We start from the raw sequence: 13385 nt of genomic DNA on the forward strand, positions 1-13385 counted from the left end.
TGGTCTCTGTTAACAACTAATCAACTCTGCTGTTGTACTGTGAAAGCAGTCATAGACAATAAGTAAATGACTTGGGCGGGGGGGGGTGTCCAATAAAACTTTATTTACATAAATAGGCAGTGGGCTAGATTTGGCCTATAGGCTGTAGTTTGCGGACCACTGCACCAGTCATCAGCAATCTGGAAACACTATCAAAAATGAAAAAGAGGTCAACGTGACAATCCTCTTAACAGAACCTGTGACTGCTACATATTGTAGTTTGGGAATAATAATAAAAAAATACTTTAAATAGACTATTCCACTAAATATGTTGCAAAGGCATTTAATAAAGGAAAATAGCTTAACAAAATCATCTCACTTCAGAAATGCATTAAGAAGGATGGCAGTGTTATACTTGAAGTGAAAAGAAAGTCACCTCCGTAGCAAACTTTCGAGTTACCTCTGAAATCTGCCAGTGATTTGAAGATGCAACAGGATTTTGGTGTACACATTCTGACTCTTTCTTAGATTGCCATTGTTTCTCGTCACTTTCTGGAACCTTTGGTTCTTCATGTGCTTTAGTTTCTGAAATGGTATTTGTTAATCTTATTATTAAAAGGCATTGGATAATAACAAGACTAAGCATTGGATAATAAAACTAAGACTAAACAATAGAACATGTTACAAACTACATTTTGCTCTTAAAAACTAAGAAAAAGAAAAACTAAAAGTTTAAGCCAGCTGACAATTTGCTTTTAGCAAGCCAATTTTATGAAACTGCAATATAGTTACCTTCTTGGTTTTTTTCTTTATTAGAGAAATTGTGGGTTCACAGAACAATCATGCATAAACTACAGGATTCCCATATACCACCCTATTATTAGCACTTTGCATTGGTGAGGAACATTTGTTACAATTGATGAGAGCACATTTTTATAATTCTAGTATTAACTATAACCCATGGAAGTTCCCTGGATTTTTTTAAAAAAATTTGTTTCCATATATACAACCTAACATTTCCCCTTTTACAACATTCAGATATATATCTCAATTCTGTTAACTGTGTTCACAATATACTACTATCACCACCATTCATTACCAAAACATTCCATTGTTCCAAATAGGAATCATGTAATTTTAAGCCTTAACTTCACATTCCCTATCTCCACCCATCCCCTCATGACCTATATTCCAGATTCTGAACCCTATGAGTTTGCTTATTGTAATTATTTCATAGCAGTGAGATCATACAGTCTTTTTCCTTTTGTGTCTGCCTTATTTCATTCAACATAATGTCTTCCAGGTTCACCCATATTGCCCCATGTATTAGAACTTCATTCCTTTTTAGGGCTGAAAAATATTCCATTGTATGTGTATACCATATTTTACTCATCTATTCATCGGTTGATGGACACTGGGTTGCTAATATTTTTTGGCAATTGTGAATGACGCCTCCAGAGTTTAAAAATACTTACTTCAGATAGCTCTTGCCTATATAATAGTTGTTCTGGTGGAAAGATTGAATCCTGAAGCTCCCTATGCTGCCATCTTACACCTTCCTAAGTTTTTACTTAGAGCTTTATCAGAGATGATTCTGTATTTCAATGTGGTCTTTACCAATAAACAAGTAAATAAAGAAGAATGCAAAAATATATATATGTTATAAACTTTTATTAATAAAGAAAAGCTAATTCACCACTTTTCCTAGACCTGTAGTTTTTTAACAAAAATTTTACCAATACTAGCCTTTAGTTTACTCTATGAACAAGAGCCTTAGTAATATATTTAATATTATATGAATAACAAAAGTCTATTCCTGTCATGATTACTGACAAAAAAATCCTTAAAAAATTAGCAAGTTATATGCAAAAGGGAAAATGCTAAAACCAACTTACATTTACTCCTCAATGCAAAGTTCCCTTAACATTTAAAATCAATGTAGGAAAAGGCTGTGGGGGACGGAGCTAAGATGGCAGCATAGAGAGGACTGGAAGCTAGTTTGTCCCCATGGAACAACTAATAAACAACCAGGAACAACTAGTAAATAATCTGGAATAATTGCAGGGGGACAAACGTGACTGTCCACTCATCATTCACCAACCTGAACTGGGAGGAGGGCCTGAGATCGCAGCATAAAATCTGTAAGTAAAAACTGCAGACCCAACCCAAGAGCCACCTCCCCCATGGCAAACTGCAAAGCCTGAGAAGCCCCTTACCCATGGCAAACTGCCTAGCCTGGCTGTGATAGAGAGCAGCAATCTCTGAGCAAGCAAATATAGCTCAGCTGAGCTCCAACTGGCATTTCAATTAGCAAGCACGGACTGTTCAATTCAAACTACGAATCCCCAACAAGCAGAGAGGCTTTTGGTGATGACTGACCTTGGAGAGCCAGAAGACCTCTTGGGGAGGGATGGGGAGCCCAGAGGACCAGGTGCTGTCTGTGGCCCACGGGTGAAACTGAGGGTAGCCGCAGACTTGGCCCTAAAGGGGGGATTTCTGTCCCTTTTTTGGCTCAGTGGACAAAGCCTCAGAGATTTTCAGTTCCCAGTACTCTAACACAGACAAGGGTGGAGATAGCACAGGCAGAGAGACTATTCAAATGTAAATTACCTCTCCCCAGGGAGTGTATTTTCCCTAAGAGGAAAGAAGGCAGTGCCAACCTCTACTACCCGCCTTCCATTCAGAACCAGACCCCAGAGCCTGGGGGAAAACAGCTACAGGCCACACCTCCTTACACCAGTCTGGAGTTAAAGGCTGACAGGCACCACCTGCTGGGCAGAAAAGCACGTTAACTTGAGGTGTCACAAGGTGTTTCAATCTAAGACACTCTCAGGAAAACTGGATACTATTACCTCCTTCTAGACCTGAGCCCATTCTGGTCTGGGAGAACCTGATTGGGGTAACCAAGGAAACCAGATGCCCAGCAAACAGAAAACTACAACCTACACTAAGAAAAACAAAGTTACGGCCCAGTCAAAGGAATAAACTTACACTTCAACTGAGATACAGGAATTGAAACAACAAATACTAAATCAATTCAAAAAGTTTAGGGAAGATCTGGCAAAAGAGATAAAGCGTATAATGAAAACAGTGGGCGAACATAAGGTAGAAATTGAAAGTTCGAAAAAACAACTGGCAGAGTCTGTGGAAATGAAAGGCACAACACAAGAGAATGAATACACAACAGCAGATCTCAAGAGGCAGAAGAAAACACTCAGGAAATGGAGAACAAGACAACTAAAAGCCTACACACAATAGAACAGATGGAGAAAAGAATGGAAAAACATGAGCAACATCTCCAGGAACTGAATGACTACACAAAACACAGAATGTAAGTGTCATGGGTGTCCCAGAAGGAGAAGAGAAGGGAAAAGGAGCAGAAGCAATAATAGAGGAAATAATCAATGAAAATTCTCCATCTCTTATGAAAGACATAAAATTACAGATCCAAGAAATGCAGTGTACTCCAAACAGAATAGACATTTAATAATCAGATTATCAAATGTTAAAGATAAAGAGAGAATCCTGAGATCCATCAGGATGAAAAACAATCCATCAATACAAAGGAAGCTTGATAAGACTATGTGAGGATTTCTCAATAGAAACCATAGAAGCAAGAAGGAAGGGGGGTAATATATTTAAGATGCTGAAAGAGAAAAACCATCAACCAAGAATCCTATATCCAGCAAAACTGTCCTTCAAATATGAGGGAGAGCTTAAAATATTCTCTGACAAACAGACAATGACAGATACCTGCTCTACAGGAAACACTAAAGGCAGCATTACAGATGGAAAGGAAAAGACAAGAGTGAGAGGTTTGGAATACAATTTTGGGAGATAGTAGCACAGCAATATGGGTACACTGAACAAAGATGATTGTGAGTATGGCTGAAGGAGGAACGTTAGGAGCACGTGGGACACCGAAGGAAAAAGGAAAGATAGAGACTGGGACTGTATAACTCAGTGAAACCTAGGGTGCTCAACGATTGTGATAAAAGGTACAAATATGCTTTTACATGAGGTAGAAAGAATGTCAACCTTGCAAGGTGTTAAAAATTTGGTGGGATTGGGGGAAAAATACAATCAGTGCAAACTAGAGACTATAATTAACAAGAACAACAACAAAAAAAAATCAATGTAATTTGCCGTTACAGAATGAAGAAGAAAAATACAAGGTCAACTCAATAAATGCAGAATGAACATTTGATAAAATTCAATACTCAGTCATGAAAAAACTATCAGCAATCTAGCTATAAAACAGAACTCATTCAATCTGATAAACATTAGCTGCAAAACTCTACAGAAATCATCACACTAAGGGTAAAATATCAAAAGCTTTCTCTTTTAAAATAACTCAATCAAAATCACATTTTATTTTTTTTTAGGGTAAATTGATAAATAGATCTAATATTTATTGGGATGCAGAAATTCCAGGGCTAAAACTGGGAAATTCTCAGGCAAACTAGAATGAGTTTGGGACAAATCTAGCTTTGTCCCAAAGTTTCTCTTCAGTCCTATTAAGAGAAAAAAAAAACCATCCAATTTGACAACTTTTATGAGAACAACGATCATCCTATTCATGATCCTCCAAAAATCTTTAATGGTACTGTGTTGGGGATTGAACCATGTACCCCACAAAAGACATATTCAAGTCTTAATCTGCATTCCTGTGCCTGTGAACCCATTTGTAAATAGGTCCTTTGAAGATGTTGTTCTTAGTTTACATGTGTACTCACTGAGGCCAAATTGAATCAGGATGGGCCTTAACACATACAACTGGAGTCCTTATAAGGCATAGGAAATTTGGACAATCAGTCTGAGAAAGCCACAGAAGACCAAGAAGACAGCCATGTAATGGAGGCAGAGATGCAAGCCAAGGAACTACAAAGGACTGTGGCAAGCCAGCACCAGAACGCTACAGATTGCAGGATAAAGCATGGCCTTTCAAGACCTTGATTTTGGAAATCTAGCATCCAAAACTGTGAGACCATCAATTATTGTTTTCAAGTCAATCCACTGTGTGGTATTTGTCAGAGAATTTCTGGCAAGCTAAGACACTTGCCATCTAAAAAATGAAAAATGTAAGCCTGATAATCAAAGTCTAGGTAGTCTTCTTAACCACGTCTATATTATGTATAGTACAGGTTTCAGTGTACTAGGCCATCTCTTGTTCCTAAAATGTTTTATTCTTTTGCTTATGCTATACCCTCCATCTGAAATACTCTATTACTGCTATTTCCTCCTTAAATACTAACAGTTCTAAAAAGTGCTCCTCCTCCACAAAATATTTCCTTATTTTCCCTAAACCAAATTAGTTAAAATTTTGCCCTCCTCTGAATTCTCGTAGCATATCATTTACATGGCTATCATGGAGGTGAGAAGGCAGTGGTACGATATATTTAAGATACTGAAAGAAAAAAACTGCCAACCAAGAATTTTATATTGGGCAAAACTGTCCTTCAAAAATGAGGGAGAGTTTAGATATTTGTAGAAAAACAGACACTGAGAGAGTTTGTGAACAAGAAACCTGCTCTGTAAGAAACAGTAAAGGGAGCACTACAGGCAGATAGGAAAAGACAGGAGAGAGAGGTTTGGAGAAGAGAATAGATATGAAGACTATAGACAACCTTCCCTCAGCAGGGGCCCCGGGAGGGCACGGATTGGAAGAGGGACCCGCTCAGAAATCACAGGGACCATATGCCAATACCAAGGACTTGTGGGTCAGTGGCAGAGACAATCTGTGGCGAGACTGAACTGAAGGTTTGGACTCTTGCAACAGCCTAAAATCTCCAGGATCACCTGGGAGGTTTGATCATTAAAGCCGCCCTCCCTCCCTAACTGCTCAGACACATGCCCTACATTCAAGGTGGACAGCATCAACAACATACCCAAACTTGGTGCACCAATTGGACCCCCATATGAATCTGACCCCACACACCACAAAGACAAAGTTGGGGAGAACTGGCTTGAGGGGAATAGGTAGCTCACGGATGCCACCTGCTGTGTAGTTAGAGAAAGTGTATACCACCAAGCTGTAGATCTGACAAATTAGAGATTAGATTTTGAATTAGCCTACATATCCTAAAAGAACCCTATTTAGTTAAGCAAATGCCAAGAGCCCAAAAACAACAGAAAATTTTAAAGCATATGAAAAAACCAGACAACATGGATAACACAAACCCAAACACCCAATACAAAAGATCAGAGGAGACACCATACTTGGAGCAATTAATCAAAGAACTAAAGACAAACAACAAGAGCATGGCACAGGATGTCAAGGACATGAAGAAGAACCTAGAAGAGCAAAAAGAAGAAATTGCAAGAGTAAATAAAAAAAATAGGTGATCTTATGGAAATAAAAGAAACTGTCAACCAAATTAAAAAGATTCTGGATACTCACAGTACAAGACTAGAGGAAGCTGAACAACGAATCAGTGACCTGGAGGATGACAAAATGGAAAATGAAAGAACAAAAGAAAGAATGGAGAAAAAAAAATCGAAAGAATCAAAATGGATCTCAGGGATATGATAGACAAAATGAAACATCCAAATATAAGACTCACTGGTGCCCCAGAAGGGGAAGAGAAGGGTAGAGGTCTAGAAAGAGTATTCAAAGAAATTGTTGAGGGAAACTTCCCAAACCTTCTACACAACATAAATACACAAAGCATAAATGCCCAGCAAACTCCAAGTAGTATAAATCCAAATAAACCCACTCCAAGACATATTCTAGTCAGACTGTCAAATACTGAAGGAGCAAGTTCTGAAAGCAACAAGAGAAAAGTAATTCACCACATACAAAGGAAACAAAGTAAGACTAAGTAGTGACTACTCAGCAGCCACCATGGAAGCGAGAAAGCAGTGGTATGACATATTTAAAATTCTGAGAAAGAAAAAATGCCAACCAAGAATACTTTATCCAGCAAAGCTCTCCTTCAAATTTGAGGGATAGCTTAAATTTTTCACAGACAAACAAATGTTGAGAGATTTTGCTAATAAAAGACCTGCCCTACTTCAGATACTAAAGGGAGCCCTACCAACAGAGAAACAAAAGGAGAGAGAGAGATGGAGAAAGGTTCAGTGCTAAAGAGATTCAGTATTGGTTCATTAAAGGACAATAAGAGAGAGAGGGAAAAAATATATCTGACAGACGTAAACCAAAGGATAATTGATTCAAGAAATGCTTCACAGTAATAACATCGAATGTAAATGGATTAAACTCCCCAATTAAGATATAAATTAGCAGAATGGATAAAAAAATATGAACCATCAATATGTTGCAAACAAGACACTCAGCTTAGACACAGGGACACAAAGAAATTGAAAGTGAAGGGATGGAAAAAAATATTTCATGCAAGCTACAGCCAAAAGAAAGCAGGTGTAGCAATATTAATCTCAGATAAAATAGACTTTAAATGCAAGGATGTTATGAGAGACAAAGAAGGCCACTACCTACTAATAAAAGGGGCAATTCAACAAGAAGAAATAACAATCCTAAATGTTTACACACACAGTCATGGTGCCACCAAATACATGAGACAAATACTGGCAAAACTAAAGGAAGTAACTGATGTTTCCACAGTAATTGTGGAGACTTCAACACATCACTCTCTCCTATAGATAGATCAACCAGACAGAAGACAAATAAGGAAACTGAAAACCTAAACAATCTGATATATGAATTTGATTTAACAGACACATACAGAACATTACATCCCAAATCACCAGTATACACATTCTTCTCAATTGCTCACAGAACTTTCTCCAGTCTAGAACATATGCTGGGACATAAAACAAGCCACAATAAATTTTAAAAAATTGAAATTCTTCAAAGAACATTCTCTGACCACAATGGAATACAATTAGAAGTCAATAATCATCAGAGACTTAGAAAATTCACAAATACCTGGAGGTTAAAAAACATACTCCTTGACTAAGAGATTTCAAATGGAGTCGAGAGGTCACTCTGGTGGACATTCTTATGAACTATATACATAACACCTCTTAGGCTTTAATGAATTGGAATAGCTAGAAGTAAATACCTGAAACTACCAAACTCCAACCCAGCAGTCTGGACTCCTGAAGACAATTATATAATAATGTAGATTACAAGGGGTGACAGTGTGATTGTGAAGACCTTGTGGATCACACCCCCTTTATCTAGTGTACGGATGAGTAGAAAAATGGGGATTAAAACTAAAGGACAAATGGGGTGGGATGGGGGGATGATTTGGGTGTTCTTCTTTCACTTTTATTTTTTATTCTTGTTCTGGTTCTTTCTGATGTAAGGAAAATGTTCAGAGATAGATTGCGGTGATGAACGCATAACTATGTTATCATACTGTGGACAGTGGATTGTATAACATGGATGATTGTATGGTGTGTGAATGTATTTCAATAAAACTGAATTAAAAAAAAAAAAAAAAAACAAAAAACCACACACTCCTAAACAATCAGTGGGTTAAAGAAGAAATAGCAAGAGAAATTGCTAAATATATTGAAATGAATGAAAATGAGAACACAACATATCAAAACCTATGAGATGCAGCAACAGCGGTACTGAGGGGGAAGTTTATAGCACTAAATGCATACATCAAAAAGGAAGAAAGAGCTAAAATCACAGAACTAATGGAGCAACTGGTGAAGCTAGAAAACGAACAGCAAACTAATCCTAAACCAAGCAGAAGAAAAGAAATCACAAGGATTAAAGCAGAAATAAATGACATAGAGATCAAAAATCAATAGAGAATAAATAACACCAAGAGTTGGTTCTTTGAGAAGATCACCAAGGCTGACAAGCCCCTAGCTAGACTGAAAAAATCAAAAAGAGGAAAGACCCATATAAACAAAATAATGAATGAGGAAGGTGACATTACTGTGGATCCCGAAGAAATTAAAAAAATTATAAAAGGATACTATGAACAACTGTATGCCAACAAACTGGATAATGTAGAGGAAATGGACAATTTCCTGGAGACATATGAACAACCTAGACTGACCAGAGAAGAAATAGAAGACCTCAACCAACCAATCACAAGCAAAGAGATCCAATCAGTCATCAAAAAGCTTTCCACAAATAAATGCCCAGGGCCAGATGGCTTCAAAGAGGAATTCTACCAAACTTTCCAAAAAGAACTGACACCATTCGTACATAAACTCTTTCAAAACATTGAAGAAAATGGAACAGTACCTAACATATTTTATGAAGCTAGCATCAATCTAATACCAAAACCAGGCAACGATGCCACACAAAAGGAAAACTATAGGCCAATCTCCCTAATGAATATAGATGCAAAAATTCTCAACAAAATACTTGCAAACTGAATGCAAAGACACATTAAAAAAATCATACACCATGACCAAGTGGGGTTCATTCCAGGCATGCAAGGATGGTTCAACATAAGAAAATCAATCAGTGTAATACAACACATTAACAAATCAAAACAGAAAAATCAAATGATCATCTCAATAGGTGCTGAAAAAGCATTTGACAAAATCCAACATCGCTTTTTGATAAAAACACTTCAAAAGGTAGGAATTGAAGGAAACTTCCTCAATATGATAAAGAGCATATATGAAAAACCCACAGCCAGCACAGTACTCAATGGTGAGAGACTGAAAGCCTTCCCTCTAAGATCAGGAATGAGACAAGGATGCCCACTGTCACCACTGTTATTCAACATTGTGCTAGAAGTGCTAGCCAGGGCAATCCGGCAAGACAAAGAAATAAAAGGCATCAAAATTGGAAAGGAAGAAGTAAAACTGTCATTATTTGCAGTTGATATGATCTTATATCTAGAAAACCCTGAGAAATCGACAATATAGCTACTAGAGCTAATAAACAAATTTAGCAAAGTAGCAGGATACTAGATTAATGCAATAAGTCAGTAATGTTTCTACATGCTAGAAATGAAAGAAGAGACACTCAAGAAAAAGATACCATTTTCAATAGCAGCTAAAAAAATCAAGTACCTAGGAATAAACTTAACCAAAGATGTAAAAGACCTATACAAAGAAAACTACATAATTCTACTAAAAGAAATAGAAAGGAATCTTAAAATGGAAAAATACTCCATGTTCATAGATAGGAAGGCTAAATGTCATTAAGATGTCAATTCTACCCAAACTCACCTACAGATTCAATGCAATCCCAATCAAAATTCCAACAACCTACTTTGCAACCTGGAAAAGCTAGTTATCAAATTTATTTGGAAAGGGAAGATGCCTTGAATTGCTAAAAACATTCTAAAAAAGAAAAACAAAGTGGGAGGACTTACACTCCCTGACTTTGAAGCTTACTATAAAGCCACAGCAGTCAAAACAGCATGGTACTGGCACAAAGATAGATATACTGATCAATGGAATCAAATTGAGAATTTGGAGATAGATCCCCAGACCTACAGCCAACTGATCTTTGATAAGGCCCCCAAAGCCACTGAACTGGGACATAATAGTCTTTTCAACAAATGGGGCTGGGAGAGTTGGATATCCATAACCAAAAGAATAAAAGAGGACCCCTACCTCACACCCTATACAAAAATTAGCTCAAAGTGGATCAAAGATCTCAATATAAAAGACAGTACCCTAAAACTCCTAGAAGATAATATAGGGAGACATCTTCAAGACCTTGTATTAGGAGGTCACTTCCTAGACCTTACACCCAAAGCACAAGCAACAAAGGAAAAAAATAGATAAATGCGAACTCCTCAAGCTTAGAAGTTTCTGTACCTCAAAGGAATTTGTCAAAAAGGTGAAGAGGCAGCCAACTCAATGGGAAAAAATTTTTGGAAACCATGTATCTGACAAAAGACTGATATCTTGCATACATAAAGAAAACCTACAAGTCAATGACAATAGTACAGACAGCCCAATTATAAAATGGGCAAAAGATATGAAGAGACAATTCTCTGAAGGGGAAATACAAATGGCCAAAAAACACATGAAAAAATGTTCAGCTTCACTAGCTATTAGAGAGATGCAAATTAAGACCACAACGAGATACCATCTCACACCGATTAGAATGGCTGTCATTAAACAAACAGGAAACTACAAATGCTGGAGAGGATGTGGAGAAATTGGAACTCTTATTCATTGCTGGTGGGACTGTATAATGGTTCAGCCACTCTGGAAGACAGTCTGGCAGTTCCTTAGAAAACTAGATATAGAGTTACCCTTCAATCCAGCAATTGCACTTCTTGGTATATACCTGGAAGATCTGAAAGCAATGAGACGAACAGATATCTGCACGCCAATGTACACAGCAGCATTATTCACAATTGCCAAGAGATGGAAACTACCCAAATGTCCTTCAACAGATGAATGGATAAATAAAATGTATATACACACAGTGGAATACTATGCAGCAGTAAGAAGGAATGATGTCGTGAAACATATGACAACTTGGATGAACCTTGAAGACATAATGCTGAGTGAAATAAGCCAGGCACAAAAAGAGAAATATTATATGCTACCACTAATGTGATCATTGCTGGGGGAGAAGGCATGGGATGTTGGTTTTCTTCACCTCTATGGTTGCTGATGTACTTGCAGACATTGGGGTCTGGTGGTTTGATGGGCTGAGCCCTCAATCATGGGACTTGCCTTTGGGAAGACTGTTACTGCAAAGGAGAGGCTAGGCCTGCTTATAATTGTGCCTAAGTGTTTCCTCCTGAGTGCATCTTTGTTGCTCAGATGTGGCCCTCTCTCTCTAGCTAAGCCAACTTGGCAGATGAAATCACTGCCCTCCCCTCTATGTGGGATCTGACACCCAGGGGTGTAAATACCCCTGGCAACATGGGATATAACTCCCAAGGAGGAATTTGGACCCAGCATCATGGGATGGAGAACATCTTCTGCACCAAAAAGGGGATGTGAAATGAAATGAAATAAGTATCAGTGGCTGAGAGATTCCAAAAGGAACCATGAGGTCACTCTGGTGGGCACTCTTACACACAATATAGACAACTCTTTTTAGGTTCTAATGAATTTGAATAGCTAGCAGTAAATACCTGAAACTATCAAACTACAACCCAGAACCCCTGAATCTTAATGACGATTGTATAAAAATGTAGTTTATGAGGGGTGACAATGTGATTGGGAAGCCATGTGGATCACTTCACACTCCCCTTTGTCCAGTATACAGATGGATGAGTAGAAACATGGGGGCAAAAAAAAAAAAAAAAAAAAGAACCAAGTGATCTTTTTTACTTTAATTGTTCTTTTTCACTTTAATTTTTATTCTTATTACTTTTGTGTGTGTGGTAATGAAAATTTTCAAAAATTAATTTTGGTGATGAATGCACAACTATAATGGTGCTGTGAACTGACTGTACACTTTGTATGACTGTATGGTATGTGACTATATCTCAATAAAATTGAATTATTAAAAACAAAAAAGGAAATGAAGACTATAAGTGAGAATAAAAAGTGAGAGAGGGAAAATAAAAATAAGATATGAGATATAAATTCCAAAAGGCAAAATGGTAGATAGTAGACACTATGTTCAGTGATATTAGCCAGAAATAAAAGGATGGATACTCTATGGACTCACTAACATGAACTAACATTGATGAGTGAAACTTGAGAGTTAAAGTTGAGAACACAGGTTATCAGGAGATAGAAAGAGATTAGAAATTGGGCATTTGATGCTGAAGGAGTACATAAGGGTAAACAGGATTGACTGTATAGATCCAGAAATGGATGGCATAATACTGTGTGATAGTAGCATACTATTGTAAGTACTCTGAAAAAGATGAGTGTGAGTACAGTTGAAAGACGAAGGCTAGGGACATGTATGTCACCAGAAGGAAAGATGGAAGATAAAGACTGGAATTGTATAACTAATTGAAACCTAGAGTGATCAATGATGGTGATTAAATGTATAAATATAAGAATGTTTTTAAAAGAGGGAGAACAAATGAAGGTCAACATTGCAAGGTGTTGAAAATTGGATGGTATGAGGGGAAAAATACAATCAATGCAAACTAGAGTCTATAGTTAATGGTAACATTGTAAGATGCTTCCATTGATAGTAACAAAGGCAATATATCAAAGCTAACTGTCTTTAAGAGGGGGTTATAAGGTTGTGATATGGGATTCTTGGTGGTGGTGGTGTTGCCTGACCTTTTCATTGCATTTTACTTTATTTTTATTTTTCTTCTATCTTTTATAGTTTTATTTTATTTTATTTTTTTGTCCTTTTCCTCTTTCTTTGTGGAAGAAATGGAAATGTCCTCATATAGGTTGTGGAGGTGAATGCACAACTATGTGTCTATATTGGGAATCACTGATTATTTATTTAGAATGGAGTACATGGTGTGTGAATAAAACTTTAAAAATAAACAAAAGGATACCAGTGCTGGAAAAAATGTGGAGAGAGAGATGTACCTATTCACTGTTGGTAGGGA

The 13385-nt window shown here is 37.2% G+C and overlaps 1 protein-coding gene across 2 annotated transcripts in view; it reads right to left on the reverse strand.

Annotated features, from left to right (window-relative positions):
* TTK (TTK protein kinase) overlaps positions 1-13385 on the reverse strand; it is a 63901-nt gene that overhangs the window by 37788 nt on the left and 12728 nt on the right. For both annotated transcript variants that reach the window (XM_037843414.1, XM_037843413.1), the window contains exon 11: positions 440-564. In XM_037843414.1, the coding sequence (XP_037699342.1) occupies positions 440-564 (125 nt within the window). The remainder of the gene's footprint in view (positions 1-439; positions 565-13385) is intronic.

The sequence above is a fragment of the Choloepus didactylus genome, chromosome 7 (genome assembly GCF_015220235.1).
Source record: "Choloepus didactylus isolate mChoDid1 chromosome 7, mChoDid1.pri, whole genome shotgun sequence".
Lineage (NCBI taxonomy): Eukaryota > Metazoa > Chordata > Mammalia > Pilosa > Megalonychidae > Choloepus > Choloepus didactylus.